Below are 13,912 nucleotides of genomic sequence, written 5' to 3' on the forward strand. Positions count from 1 at the left end.
AGGGAACGGAACTTAGAGAACGCCAGTGAAATATACTGCAAATGCTACACCTTTTAGCAACGCCGCTTGCCATCAGAGTCCACTTTACTTCTTTACACTATTGCTGACTGCTTTCCTTCCCTTGGGTCTCCTTCTTGTACGCGGCCCAGTCATCACTCCTCGGAAACTCCCTGTTCCGCTCTTCCGGCCCAAGAAAACTACAAAGCGGTTTCCACCCCTCCTTAACCTCGAACTCCAACACCTCTCTCCCTCTCTCCTTTGCCGCACTTCTGACCTTTTCATTATGTCTTAAAAACCTCATTTTCCCTTCTCCCTCACGATCATTGCCCCACAAGTAGTCACTCATTGTCTGTCCGAACGGAGAGTTTTTGGCGTGCCAGATAGTGGCTTTCATGCTCTCAAACCATTTCTCCTCATCGCGAGTAGTGAGCACGATCTTTGCCTCTGGATATGCATCCATGAACTCTGGAGCGAAGATGGCTGCGGGGATATCAGACACGCCCTACAGAGCCCAAGTCTCGTCAGAAAATTGTCCTGAGCTTATTTCAACTATAGTCATTGAAAATATGTGAGAATCATGGGAAGTAACCAACAGCAAAATCTCCCAAGAATTCGTCCAACTCCTCCTTTGTTATCGGTTCATTGGCGATCTTCTTCTCGAGCAGAGGAAGCCAGTATTTCTGATGTCCCATCTTCATTACCTCCCTCATGTGGTAGATGGGACTTATGCCCAGCAATACCAAAGCATCAGCCAGTGCTGTAAATATTGAGTCTTGTTCATGGAAATGCTTGCTTCAGAGGGATGGTACATTGAGTTCCCGTACGGCACATGCCTAGACACAATACTTGCATTGGCACTGTTCTATCTGTCATGATTTGGTTCTATACTGTGGCTCAAGGATGTGATGTCTTAGTCAATATGAAAAATGTCTGACGACAAGGCGATGCGAATTGGGTCTTGATGGTGGATCTGAGATGTACTGGATTTATGTCAGTATAAAAATTGCTGTAAACGAGACAAAGTACTTACATATATACTCTTAAATCGCTCATCAACCTGTATCTGGAAGGTGGTTGTCAACCCCGGATAATTATCGCGGCTCAGTTAGGCACGTGGTTGATTTCTAGAACTCAATTCATAAAATCTTCTGGCAAAGTTCGGTGGTAGTTTAGACATTGAATCAAGTGCTTAATACTTGATAATTTAGATACCAATGGTTCTTGGTTACATTTGAAGTGAGGGGGTCAGGGTTGAAGATATCTGTAGTCACGTGGTTGTACTAAACTCATCTTCCCGCTTCAAAGCAGGGAGAATGAGCTCAGAGAGACCTGCCAATGTCCGTGAGAGTGAAGCTTGTTCATATTCGCTAAGATTTACCTCGAGTAATTCAACTGTCGGCTATTAGCTTCAAATAAAGCGAGGTATTCACCATTCGCAGCAGAATTGAAGCAAGTGAGCATCATGGTCGGAATTCATAAAAGTCCGAATGGCTCCATTACTGCAGCTTTCATAACTTTTGGAATGAGCAGGACTTCCATATGCCCATCATACCCACCAGAATAAACCCATGCAAGTACCATGCTTTCATCAAAATCCCGTCAACGTCGTCAACCATTCATCCATCGTTCTGCAGCCAAAGACTCATTACTCATAATTCACAACTTGGCAGCGGCTTTGGCGAGGTCGGCGAGAGCCTCACGGCGCTTGTACTTAGCATCCTCGATGACACCTTTGAACTATTAGCAATGTCAGGTGGTGACAGAAGTTGAACTTACCTGCATCAGCATCGCTGGAGAAGCTTCCAGTCCATTGGATGAAAGTGTGGCCCTCGTGCTTACCAGAGGTGATGGGGAAGCAGCGGACAGTGCTGAGAACACTCGAGTAGGTCAACTGGGGTTGAGCAGAGATGACCGAGTAGGTGATGTAGTGATCGATAGCCTGTGTTCATAATTTGGTCAGTAAATTTCACTCGATTCGAACAAGATACTCATAAAGCAGAATGAGGGGTAAGAGCAGATGGAACTATAGTGAAGAAGTAAGAGAATGAGGACGACGAACAGAATGCTCTTCTTGCTTGACCTCCAAAACAGTTCCATCCTTGAAAGTCCACTTGACAATGTCTGTATCAGGAGAAGCACCCTTGACAGACTCGCTGTTCTTCAAGGCAGACCAGAAGTGACCGAAATTCTCCAACTTGATCAGGTGCCAAACAGCGCTAAACTTGGCCTCGATAACGGCGGACTCCGTAACGGAGGTTGAGGTAGGAATGCGGGATGCCATTTTGTAAGGTTTGAGAGAGCTGGAGAGATTTGTTGTTGAAGTGAGTATTGTGAAGCTATGAAAGAGGATGGATATGGTGGTGTGATATATAGGTAGAATGGGAAGGAGCTTTTCGTATGCGAGGTGTGACGTAATTCACCTGCATATGGCGATTCACAAACAGATTGAAGGCAAACAAAGCGAATTTTGAGAATGTTTCACTTCTGCAGAAGGATACTCTGCACCACGCCTGGCAGTGAATTCAAGGTAGATACTCCAGTTGTGCTCCTACATTTGAAAAGCGAATTGCTGTTAGCCGCCAAGCAAAATCACCTGCACATTATTTCAGATCTCCATGAACATGGTCGATTGACTGAGCAACGCTGATTGTGATAGTTCTCTTTACTTTCGGAGAAGAATAAGATATGCTTCGAGATTTGCGTGGCAATCCTGGATGGGCGAGTGCCAAACCAGGTTGTAGGAGGGCATGCAAGCTTCCGACACAAAGAGTGGAATCCAGAGGAACTTGTTTATTTTCTGAGCCAGATGTTCTCTCGTTGATTCGATTGTAGCAACTTTGTCCTGCAGAAGGAACACTGCATCTCCTCAGACATCGCTTTGGCAGAAAGTTAGGAGCTCGCCCGATTGCAGTTTTGAGTGGAGCATTAGAGCCTTTTCTTCAGAACCTCGATTTGATGTTGTACAACTGAGCCTGCGATGATGATTGAGGGAAACCTAAAGTACGAAATAATGAAAGGATCTGAGAATGGAATTCAACTCCTGCTTCATAAATTGTCACAGCAGGCGGACGGACATCGGTAAGGGCCGGAATGAAAACGGATGTTTTCGGGACTACTCGCATAATAAAGGGGCTCGGCAATGGGAAAGTCTCACCACAATAATTGGAGCCTCAAATTTTTGTCTCACAGAGTGGAATCTTTTCATCTGCCTCGTCCCTGAAACTCTTCATCATCACAGATATCAAAGGGCTACCATGCCGACACGTGACTTAAACCCCCGAAGCCGGCAGATCGGCAAGGATTCTTATCTTCGTGCAGCATCAGATGCGGCGACATCTAGGACATAGCATCTCAACAACTTCAAGTGGTCAATGAGGATCTCTCCTGCTACGTCATAGAAAAGTTGTAGGAGTCATCATGGGAACATACTAGTCTCACCTTTCACTCGGGCATTCCGTTGAATGCGACAATACCACGGATCATTGAGTTGAATGGGAAGTGCTACTTTCCCAAATCCAGTGGGACGACCTCACAGCCATCTGCAACAGATAAGAGCCTCACCGACAATTTGTCACTCAGCCCTGTCCTGAGAGGGCTGCGTTGAGTCAGACCTCGATGAAGTGGACCAGCAATATCACAATCTCATGTTATTCTCGCATGGCCCCCCGTTCAAGGACCGATTAAGGATCCGAACTTTCCAGGACGTGTAGCGGTATAAAATTCTACCAGTCCCAGCATCTTCTACCCAAGAACTCAAACTTTATTGTCTTTGTTTCTTATACATCTTTTTGCCAATTGAGTTGATACGATGATCGACCGGACATCCAGGGGTATTGGCTCCTTGCCAAACGAGGTATGTTCTTACAGTGACTCAATTGGGCTGTTACATGCTGACAACTTATTGGCAGATCCTCATCAGCATCCTGTCTCTGTTCCCGACGCGTACTCTTCTTCCCATGGCCACCACATCCCGCCGTATCCACAATGTTATTCTCAGCATCATTCATCGACGACTTCTTGCGGCAGCCTCTGTAGCAGACCGACAACTCATTCTCGAATGTTATCATCCTTCTGCAAAATTCAGCACACCTTATTATAACTGCGAGTATCTTGGTACAGATGCTCTAGACGGAGAAAGCTGTGGCATCGAGAAGGAGACCTGTAGCGACTTGGGAAGACTAAGGGGCCTTTATTCCCATTTCCGGCCAGCACAACCAGAAGGGGATCGCAAAATCTGGACCCCACGACCAACTGGTGGCTGGCTCCAAGCTACCCTCGATCAGGTCACAAGTCAAAAAGAAGGTCTAGTATGCCAGAACGTTGACCTAGAATCCTATGAGCTTTTTTGCCAGCTTCAATCTGTGGTCAACATTGTCAAGCCAGGACCAAATGGATATTTCTCCAGTAGCACCAAGATTAGCGAAGGCTTGATGAGGGTATGGAGGGATTGGCTGGCCGAGAGGTCGCAATCACCGCTATCAACAACTTCCACTTCATCAGAATCACGAGAAGAGCAGAAAAAGCGACTTTTGTGGTCATCCGTGAAAGAAGATATTGGGCTGCGCTTGCGCGTCGTCGAGAGGACAGACTTGCGACCTCCCCTTTTGCGGGGCAGAGACGAGGATCCAAATGTCGGATATACATTGCAATATGAAGGTAGGAGAGATCCAGGAATCTATGAAGAGAGAGGTCTAATCGTGCCCTAGAGTTGGTAGTGAGAACCTCACAATTGCTTCTTAAGCTAGAAGCTGCCTTGGAGCGAGAGAGAAGCCATGAAGGTAAAGCTATCGTAATAGTGTCTTAATCTCAGACGCCCTCCGGAGCCTGGACTCAATTGAGACCGACGACGCGACGCAATAAACTTTTCTTCGCATTGGTAAAGACTCGCACTCACATCTTTGGTTATATGTAGGTATGGTGTGCGGATTGGATGGCGTTTACATTTCTGGGATTTATAGAGGAAGATTCGTCGAAGAATCCACGGCGGCTTATTGGCGTCCGGTGGTAGAAGCGTATGCTGGCAAACATAATGGAGAGCTTCCTTTACTGATTGGATGGTAGATTTTGATGCCTGTTCATAGACGATATTCAAGATATTCTTGGTCTACAGTGCAATCTTCAACTTCTTTGTTGATTGCCATACTCGGGTTCTAGAGGCGTACTTGAGAAGGCATTGATCAGCCGTAGGACCTTGGACTTTGACGAACATAGACTAAGTGCTTAGAGATACATTCTATACGAAATTATTTGCGTATATATTACGAGTGCGTTTTCAAGGCATTGCTCTTCTGTGCTCAGAGGAGAAATGTGATCTTCCGTGAGTGCGCTTATTGTTGCATTTCTGGCTTCCTCGAAGAGATGGGTTTGAATATATACATCTGCGATTGGTGCGGCCTCTGAAGTGTTCAAAGCATAGCCGGACAGTAGTCACAGTCCATTTCGAACATCGGTCATCGAGGCTCTCGAAACTGAAAGGCTGTTGGGGAGAAGGAGGAGATTGCGTTCTTCCTCAAGATTGCAACATGCTCGCCATTATGCTATTTTGAGAGGCTCTTGTCATTCCAAGGCATTCAGACTTGAAGGACAAACTTCTCTGTTTGAGTAGCTTCTATTTATAGCAATCTTGAAGAGGTCAAAAGGCTGAACTGTTCTTCACCGACCGTACTCACACATAAATAAAACAATTTTCAAGAATAACAGACTAAGAGGCTCCTTTTAGATGCATCTAATATTCCAACGGACAATAATAGAGGTTTGAAGTACATCTCGGCTGAGACAGGCAGCCACGGAGGCGCCACACGTGATCGTACGGTCACTAAATCGAGCTTAGCTACTTTTCCCAATGCGGCATCCGTCCTGCAGGCTGAGCCACATTTAGATCCTCACCTCATCCAAAACCAATCTTCAGTCTATAACACTTCTTCTTAATCTTTGATTCCACAATGATTGATGCCTTCCAATTGACCATACATTTGTTGCCTTCTCCACATCCAATCGTCACACAATGGACGACAATACGACGGTCTCAACGCCTGCCTATCGCATTTTCCGTGACAAGCACGGGATCCCTCAATTCTCGCCCAAGAGAGGAACGCAAGCTTTGAAAGATGCACTTATCTATGCATTCCCTACTCTTGAAACGGAATTGCAGCTCATGCAAGCTGCTCTGAAGAAATTCTTCGACTCAGAAAGAGGTATCCAGATCATTTGCGAACTTCCGGAAAATGATCTTCAGACCAGCCTTGCAAAGAAACGAGATGTCGAAGTTTCACCTATCCAGAAACAGAAGGCAGGGTTGAGAAATTGGAAAGCAGTTGGTGGAAGTACCAGACCAAACTCCCGGTTAGCATCCAGGACGACATCACGAGCTCCTTCGAGGACAGGATCTAGAGCGGGCTCTAGGCCAGGTTCGAGGGCAAGTTCTTGCGCAAGAGAGGGCTCTGTGGATTTCAATGGAACTGGTTTGATGACTACCTGGAGTTTGGAAAGTGGAAGGGAATTGGAAAGAAAGAAGAAAGGCCCCTACGATCCGGTCAAGAGGCGCAAGGTGGCGGAGAATAGAGGGAATGCTTGTGAGAAGCATAGAGCTGCAAAATCTGCTGTGAGTCTGAATCCTTTGGGTATATTCTACGGTTGTACTGACTGCTAGTAGTGTAATCCAGCGACATGTCCTCAGAATAAGATGTTTGGAAAGGTGCCAAACGAAACAGAGGTAGCTACTCATCTAGCCCAGGAGACTCGAGCGGATACTCCGATCTTAGAACCATCGACTCATGTTGCCAACCAAGATATGGATGGAACAAACATTATGTGGGGTTTTTCACCCTATACTCTTATCAATTGCTAATCCATCGTACAGAAGTCCTCCAGAGTTCACGACCAACGTACCATACAGAGATTTCGTGGAGCTGCCAGCTGATGCCGACGTATTCTGGGATGCTTCGGATCTAGTGAGCAGTCAAGAGACATCCTTGAACTTTGGCCACTTGTCTAGCAGTAGCTATGCAGGCTCATGGACCGATGCCAGTTACACCGACCTCTTGTCGTGGAGTCCGAATAGCAGCATCACCGCCCCAGACTCGACCCGTGCCAGTCTAGCATCGGCTGCGCCAGATTCGACTCGTGCTGATGTCGCATTGGCACCAAAGCTACCGCAACACGATGCTATGGATTTGGAGCAAACTCCAGCCTATGAGCAGATTGATCCAAGGGATGTCATTTTACCACTTCCGCACAGTTGTCCTATGCAGCACTACCCTTCGCTGTCATATCCCTCGCCATCAGACGAAGCTTCAGTGCAGCCGGCCCCTGCCGCTCCTACGCCGCAAAACGACCAAAGTCTGTCTTGCAGCGAAGACCCTTTCATGGGATGGGCTAGCAAAAGAGCGAGTCAGATGTTTGACGAGTACAACTGGGTACTATCTCACGTCGAGACCTTGTAGTGTCCGAAGTTGGACCTCCATTTTCCCCAACATTACGTATACTAGAGGCACCTCATCCTGCTGGTAGCTGAGAGCAAGTGGGAATATGTTGGTACTCTGAAACATCTGCGAAGCGAGATTGTACATTGGTCTGGCCACCAACATACGTCGAAGTAGTTCCTGCAAGTATGCATGGGCAAGGAATATGTTTGCGTCCCAAGTAGATGAAAAAGGTACGTCATCTGCAATGTCGTGTTTACAAAGGATAGCAACTAACAATTCAACCTATATCAGCAATTACCAGATAACTACAAACAAACCTGTAACGGTACGGCACAGGACCTTCGACTTGACCGGAGAGCATACTTCGCTATTGCTCAAAGATACCATGTAGAATAATCGGGTGGGTGAACCAAGGAACGTAGGAGGATAATTTGTGGGCAGTCTCAGTTGCTACCTGAAATTTGACACGAGTACTCTTAGTCGGGCAGACACCTAGCCGGCCACTTGTTATAACGAACAACAATGTATAATGATTCAATCCATTCCTAATGATGAGAGGATTCTACACATATTCTTGACAAACGAGGGTGGTCGGCCAGTACAGAGCAAAGGAGCCTTGAAACATTGAAAGGAACCAGAAGTCGCGAAATGAATCCAAACATTGTCCAAGCAAAAATAAACGAGCGTCCCAAGTTTCCGGTTCCCATAAATCACGACTAGAAATGAAATGCACCCCTATACGCATTCCTGCTCCTTCCTCATGTCAATGTACCTTACCAAAACAAATGCCCTCGCCTATCCTTCATCGCTTTGACTTTCGACCCCGCCGTCGCGGTCGTGGTGGCCAAAGGAGTTGCCTTCTCGTTATCAACGCTAAGCGTGTAGGGGCCCAACACATCGGTAGGCAAAGCATATATGTCTGTCCCTAGAGTAAAAGACATACCGGCGGAAAGGTTCAACTTTATGCCATTCGCTGAGATTGAGTTGATATCATAGTCAGTCCCACAGATCATAGTGGATACTGGTGAAGATGAAGATAAAGATGATGTCGTAAGGGTTGCCTTTGTGGATGTGGCCGAATTGGAAAGGGTCGTGAGTGTTGCTGATGAAGTTGCAGAGCTTGGTAGTTCATTGGTGTTCGAGGCAGATGAGGATGTCAAGGTCTGCCAAGTCTTCGTACTGGGTCCCACTGACGAAGAAGAAGATTCGGAGCTAGATTCCGTCGAGGACAAGGTTTGCAAAGTGCCAGTACCTGTTGGTCCCATTTGCTTAGAAGAGGTGGAACTAGTTGTGGTTGACGAGATCTGGATTCTGTTAGCCTGAATACTCGATCTTCAGCCACCATACGTACGTCTGAAACGGTCACCACCTTCGTGCTGGATGTAGTTTGAGTGGCCGTTTGAACTGGGATTGTAGCTGTGACCGTGACCGTATTACTTATGATAGAAGTAGCACACACGTCTGTCCCTGTGGGACAAAGTGTTGTTGTAGATAGCAAGGTCGAGAATTCGATAGTTGTCATTAAAGTCACGATGTCCGTCGTCACAAACGTAGTTAGGCATGCAGGAAGTGCGGTATCCGCGCAGACTGAGGATGTAACAGTGGAAACTTCGGTAGAAAGCAATGGAGTGAGCGAAGCCGTTGCAGAATCTGAGACTAGGCTTGTTGTTTGACTAGTAGGTAGGACACTCTTCGTACTATCAGTTATTGATGCTGTTTGTGTTGATGAGGAACCAGTTAAAGTACCTAGAGATTCAGTACTCTCGAGTGCATGCGTTGTTGAGGTTAAGACTCACTGATAACAACACTCCCATCTGTAGTGTAGGTGATTAAAGACTGAAAAGAGTATACCACGGGGCTGGTATATACCACATAGCTGGTTGAGTTGTATAACTTTGTAGAGACTACTGTCGATGCACCTCCGGAATCTGTTAGACTTCCAGAGACGGTTGAAGTAGTAGAGTCCGTCATCTGCTGAGCATTCGTCGTATAGAAGAATGTAAGGAACAGCAACCATAGAGCGTTAGTCTTCATTTTGGGACTGGAGGTAGAAGACGACTTTGGAACGAAATGACTGAATAAACTTTAGAGATCGAAATGTTTTCGCGAATCCATATAATGAATGGTTACGGAGGATGGGTCTCCTATTAGTACATGCTGTCTTGTTGGAACCTGGAGGCAAAGCACAAAACGAATGACCTACTTTACAGTTGGTTCTATATATGAGGGGCTATGGCACAAGTCTGCCTACCAACAAAAGAAAGTAGAGCTCGAGCCCAGCCACGGGATCTGAAAGCGTACCTAGAAGCTCAAAATGAAAGTAACAAAATAATTGGCTCTCAGCATCACTGCAGGTCGAAGGATGGACTGAACACATAGCGAAGGTTGCAACGAGACCGATCCAGCGAGTTATTTCCACCAAAATATCTCCATCGACAGGATTTGGCTGGCATTGCAACGTAACAGGGTTGGGCACTTGGCCAAATTGAACAGAACACATGAGCATGTTCTGGCTTTTTTGCCAAGTGGCAAGAACTCTAGCCGCCGACCTTTGTCTCGAAGAAATGAAGTTGCAAAGTTTAAAGATATTTATATAGAGCGGACTGCATCTCCAACTGAAGGATTCATGGTCGAGACCCGCCTCGGCCCACCCGTGGTAGATGAACTCCATTTGAAAGAGTGAAGCATGAATTGGAGGAAAGCAAGATGGAAACACGCTCGAGATGATCTATGCAGACTTTGCTTTGTTTGAATTGCTTTGTGCGTATATGTCAAGACGGTCTTTGGAAGGAAAGGACGTATGTACAGTACGTCGCACCGAGTAAAACATCTCATATGGGCGGGAAGAGTAAAGATAACGGCGAGGCCAAAACAGCGACTTGCAGAAATGGAAGGATGCTCCGTACTGTGTTGTGTCATGTTATGTTAGAGTTGGTGTTTGAGGTATTTTCGTGCGCGAGCGAGGCACAAGTGGGGGAGGGATATGAGAGATGGAGTTGAGAAACCCGAAAATCTGGGGGTGGCTTGAATGCCATGGTGGCTGGAGCGCCAAGACACTAGGACTCAAAGCCGAGGCACTGCCGTGTGGCTGCAGTTACCGTGGCTAAGAGACCACATCATTCTCACCTCTTCGTCCTCTCCTCATCTCCATCGCGTACCACTATACCAGTCTTTCATTTGTACTTACTTCATCCCCCGCCCTACATTCCTATCATCGCCGCTAGCCAGCTCTAAACAATACCACACCCTTATCTTGTCTCCTAGATGATCGTCACATCAAATAGTTTCGAACGATGGTCTAAGCACAGATTCTTTTCTCTTATCATATCTGGGCAGGTAATACCAGGGTGCATTTGGGGCAACATGCACATCTCCCCTCACCATATCGACAATCACGGAGTTCGTGTGTCAAAATGGCCAGGTTAAAGATAACGCAATACCAGCAATGAATGATGAATATCCACTCTGGCATTTCGTGGGTGATGTTATGGAGCAGGCTAGAAAAGCTTCTAGCTGCCCAAGCTTTTCGGGTACTTAATTAATTAGTCCTTCTCCACATTCCAATTGAGGCCAACTTCTGGCAAGCTGGGTCGCACATTGTTCTGCAGTTTATCAAGACCGTTCGTTACTTTCGGTACCAGAAAATCAAACGCATTGCATCATCATTTCAGACCATATCGCTGGGCCGAACCATTTTTATTTCATGAACGCACTCTCGTAATTTCAGTCAATGTGAATTAAATCTCAAGACTGGAGTCTACGAAGTGAGCAAATACCGAGACGAGAGAGCGCTGGCGATACGACTTTATCGAGTTCGCTCATCATAGCCATCAGTTGTAGCTGTCCTTCTCGTTAGCAAGAATGGCGTTCAATCAACTGCAATCGATCTTCAAGTTCGACTCTCCCAACAAAAGTTCCGATGCTGTGGTCACTATCGAATCTCAAAGTCGGGGCAGCGATGAGGTGAAGCCAGGAGCAGAACGCCTGCTGGAGCCAGGAGAGTTAAGCTTCGCAGAGGATACCAGTGGTGGTATGGGACGACATCTTGGATTGTTCAGCACGACCTTTTTGATGTAAGTTCTCCTCATCTTATGCACTCGGATGAGGATTGACAGGACCGCAAGTATCGGACGTATCATCGGGACTGGCATATTCTCCACACCATCAAGCATCGTCGCCTCGGTCGGATCAGTGGGAGCAGCATTGATGCTCTGGGTCTTCGGTGCTATTCTTTCATTCGCTGGCCTTTGTGTTTGGCTAGAATTCGGCTGTATGTTCCCACGATCTGGCGGAGAGAAAGTCTACCTCGAAGCAGTGTACAGGCGACCGAAACTACTTGCAACTATCATCTTCTCGACCCAAGCTGTCCTTCTAGGTTTCACAGCCGGCGGATGCATTATTTTTTCATCCAACTTTCTCGTTGCGATTGGTCATAAAGTGACAGCATGGAATGAACGTGGAATTGCCGTCGCTGTAATTCTAGTAGTCACCTGTGTTCACACCTTCACGCCGAAACTCGGAGTCAGCTTGATGAACGCACTCGGTAGCATTAAGATCTTGATCTTAGTCTTCATTGTCATCACGGGGTTTGTCGTCCTCGGTGGCGGTGACGAGAAGATCCCTGATCCTCACGCCTCATTCCGCAACTCATTCGCAGGATCAGTTAACTCGAGCGGTCCATACGCAACTGCTTTATTCAAAGTCTTGAACTCGTATGCTGGATGGAATAACGCCGCATATGTTCTCAACGAGGTTAAGCGCCCAGTTCACACTCTCAAGATTGCCGGTCCGCTCGGTCTCGGGATATGTGCAGTTCTTTACCTTCTCGCAAACGTGGCATTTTTCGCAGCAGCGACACCACAAGAGATTGCCAGCAGCGGAACAACGGTGGCAGGTTACTTTGCACTCAGGGTGTTCGGGCACAAGGCTCAACAAGCCATGTCAGCCTTCGTGTCAATCTCTGCCCTCGGAAACGTGCTCACTGTGACTTTTGCACAATCTCGAGTCAACCAAGAACTTGCGAAAGAGGGTGTACTTCCATTTGGACGATTCTGGGCATCAAGCTGGCCAAAGGGAGCGCCTGGAGCTGGACTCCTGCTGCATTTCATTCCCAGCTTCATCGTCATTGTCGCAATCCCGTCAGGAGACGCATACAACTTCATTTTGGACGTCGAGGGCTATCCGTCTTCAATCATCAACCTATTCGTGGTCATTGGACTGTTCATTCTGCGATACACGGCTCCAGATCTACCACGCCCATTCAAGGCTTGGATTATTGTTCCAATTTTCTTCCTTGCGGCTCAATGCTTCTTGCTCATTGCACCATTCCTTCGGCCACCAGGAGGGAAAGGTGACACTAGTTTGCCGTACTGGCTATACCCTATCGTTGGTCTTGTTGTACTAGTCCTCGGTGGAGTTTACTGGTTCCTGTGGCGTGTGGTTTGGCCTAAGCTGGGGAAATTCACGTGGGTTGAGAGCAAAGCTGTCTTACGAGATGGAACGGTGGTCACTGAATGGGAGAAGAAGAAGCTGGAATGATTCGATAGAAAGAAGATTTCTGATCTATGGGATCGTTGTATTTTTAGTTCGGTTTGATGGGGGAATATTAAAGAGAAATCTGGATGCTAGCGTTCAAATCGAAATCCGCGATATTATGGGATTGGTTGTACTTTTGGCTCATTTGCCAGGTGATAGAATCAAATGGCGTAAAATGACTTGCTGAGTACACAATTTATCGTAAAGTATAAAGACCCAATCTGTATTAACGTACCTAGCACATGGAGGTACTCTGGCAAATCTACGTACGAAGGATTACCTGGATATCCTCATTCGCGCCTCTTCAATGGTACACCTTTGCCTACAAATGGCTGTCATCTCAAAGAAGGTGCACATTAATGATTTTGGGGCGAGCTGGCTCCTATCTCACCGTGCCAAGTTCCGCGTAATTGAAGTTGAGTCGTATCCCGAGTATCACCTATGGCACATGTTAGGCTTCGTGAGCCCAAGGGACACGATAAAGATTCGAACAAGAGCTCTCCATTGCAAAGAAGCTGACACTCTCCTCCTACTGTAACAAAAATGGCCTGTGCACCGCACACAGCTCTACAACGGGGCCGAACATTCCCTCTGCCAATAATTGTCTCGTCCCATCTATCGCCTGAACTCCATTCTTCCCATTTGCCAACCTCCCACCTCCATCTGTCCCCCTCCAAACATGTTGGACCTCCTAATTACTCATCATCAGATACACGAACACGAGCGGCCACGCAGTACTCAGAAGTATCGCTGCAAGGACACTCCCAAATCCGACCCTCCGCCCTCCATGTGGTCCTCCCCATCTATCACACAACATGACGGTCGACCAGATCATCGCAATGGCGTAAGCCGAGCTGAGCCAGAGGATGAGGAGAATCTTCTCATTAGTGGCGTCTGCTGGCGAGATGACATCTTTCGAAGTATCAACGACGACTTTCGAGGAGAGGTTTTGT

The 13,912-nt window shown here is 46.9% G+C and overlaps 5 protein-coding genes across 5 annotated transcripts; 3 read left to right on the plus strand and 2 right to left on the minus strand.

Moving 5' to 3' along the window:
* Positions 1–25: 25 nt before the first annotated feature.
* Positions 26–1,192, minus strand: LY89DRAFT_510039 (uncharacterized protein). Its single transcript, XM_018208068.1, has 4 exons — positions 1,031–1,192; positions 810–980; positions 594–723; positions 26–502 (listed from the first exon to the last, which is right to left on the minus strand). The coding sequence occupies exons 3-4, from the start codon at positions 708–710 to the stop codon at positions 98–100; spliced, it is 522 nt and encodes a 173-aa protein (XP_018073367.1). The 5' UTR covers positions 711–723; positions 810–980; positions 1,031–1,192; the 3' UTR covers positions 26–97.
* Positions 1,193–1,656: 464 nt separating this feature from the next.
* LY89DRAFT_582737 (Bet v1-like protein) lies at positions 1,657–2,281 on the minus strand (the record flags this gene model as incomplete). Its single annotated transcript, XM_018209179.1, has 3 exons — positions 1,657–1,730; positions 1,777–1,939; positions 2,060–2,281. The coding sequence occupies 3 exons, from the start codon at positions 2,279–2,281 to the stop codon at positions 1,657–1,659; spliced, it is 459 nt and encodes a 152-aa protein (XP_018073368.1).
* Positions 2,282–3,808: 1,527 nt separating this feature from the next.
* On the plus strand, positions 3,809–4,804 carry LY89DRAFT_696371 (uncharacterized protein; the record flags this gene model as incomplete). The annotated part of the gene is made up of 3 exons (XM_018216829.1): positions 3,809–3,853; positions 3,909–4,656; positions 4,707–4,804. The coding sequence occupies 3 exons, from the start codon at positions 3,809–3,811 to the stop codon at positions 4,802–4,804; spliced, it is 891 nt and encodes a 296-aa protein (XP_018073369.1).
* A 1,823-nt stretch (positions 4,805–6,627) lies between these two features.
* On the plus strand, positions 6,628–7,534 carry LY89DRAFT_510444 (uncharacterized protein). The gene has a single exon (XM_018208069.1). The coding sequence runs from the start codon at positions 6,774–6,776 to the stop codon at positions 7,440–7,442; it is 669 nt and encodes a 222-aa protein (XP_018073370.1). The 5' UTR covers positions 6,628–6,773; the 3' UTR covers positions 7,443–7,534.
* A 3,751-nt stretch (positions 7,535–11,285) lies between these two features.
* LY89DRAFT_582658 (amino acid transporter) lies at positions 11,286–12,962 on the plus strand (the record flags this gene model as incomplete). The annotated part of the gene is made up of 2 exons (XM_018209176.1): positions 11,286–11,497; positions 11,549–12,962. The coding sequence occupies 2 exons, from the start codon at positions 11,286–11,288 to the stop codon at positions 12,960–12,962; spliced, it is 1,626 nt and encodes a 541-aa protein (XP_018073371.1).
* Positions 12,963–13,912: the final 950 nt, after the last annotated feature.

Source organism: Mollisia scopiformis, assembly GCF_001500285.1.
Source record: "Mollisia scopiformis unplaced genomic scaffold LY89scaffold_9, whole genome shotgun sequence".
Classification (NCBI taxonomy): Eukaryota; Fungi; Ascomycota; class Leotiomycetes; order Helotiales; family Mollisiaceae; genus Mollisia; species Mollisia scopiformis.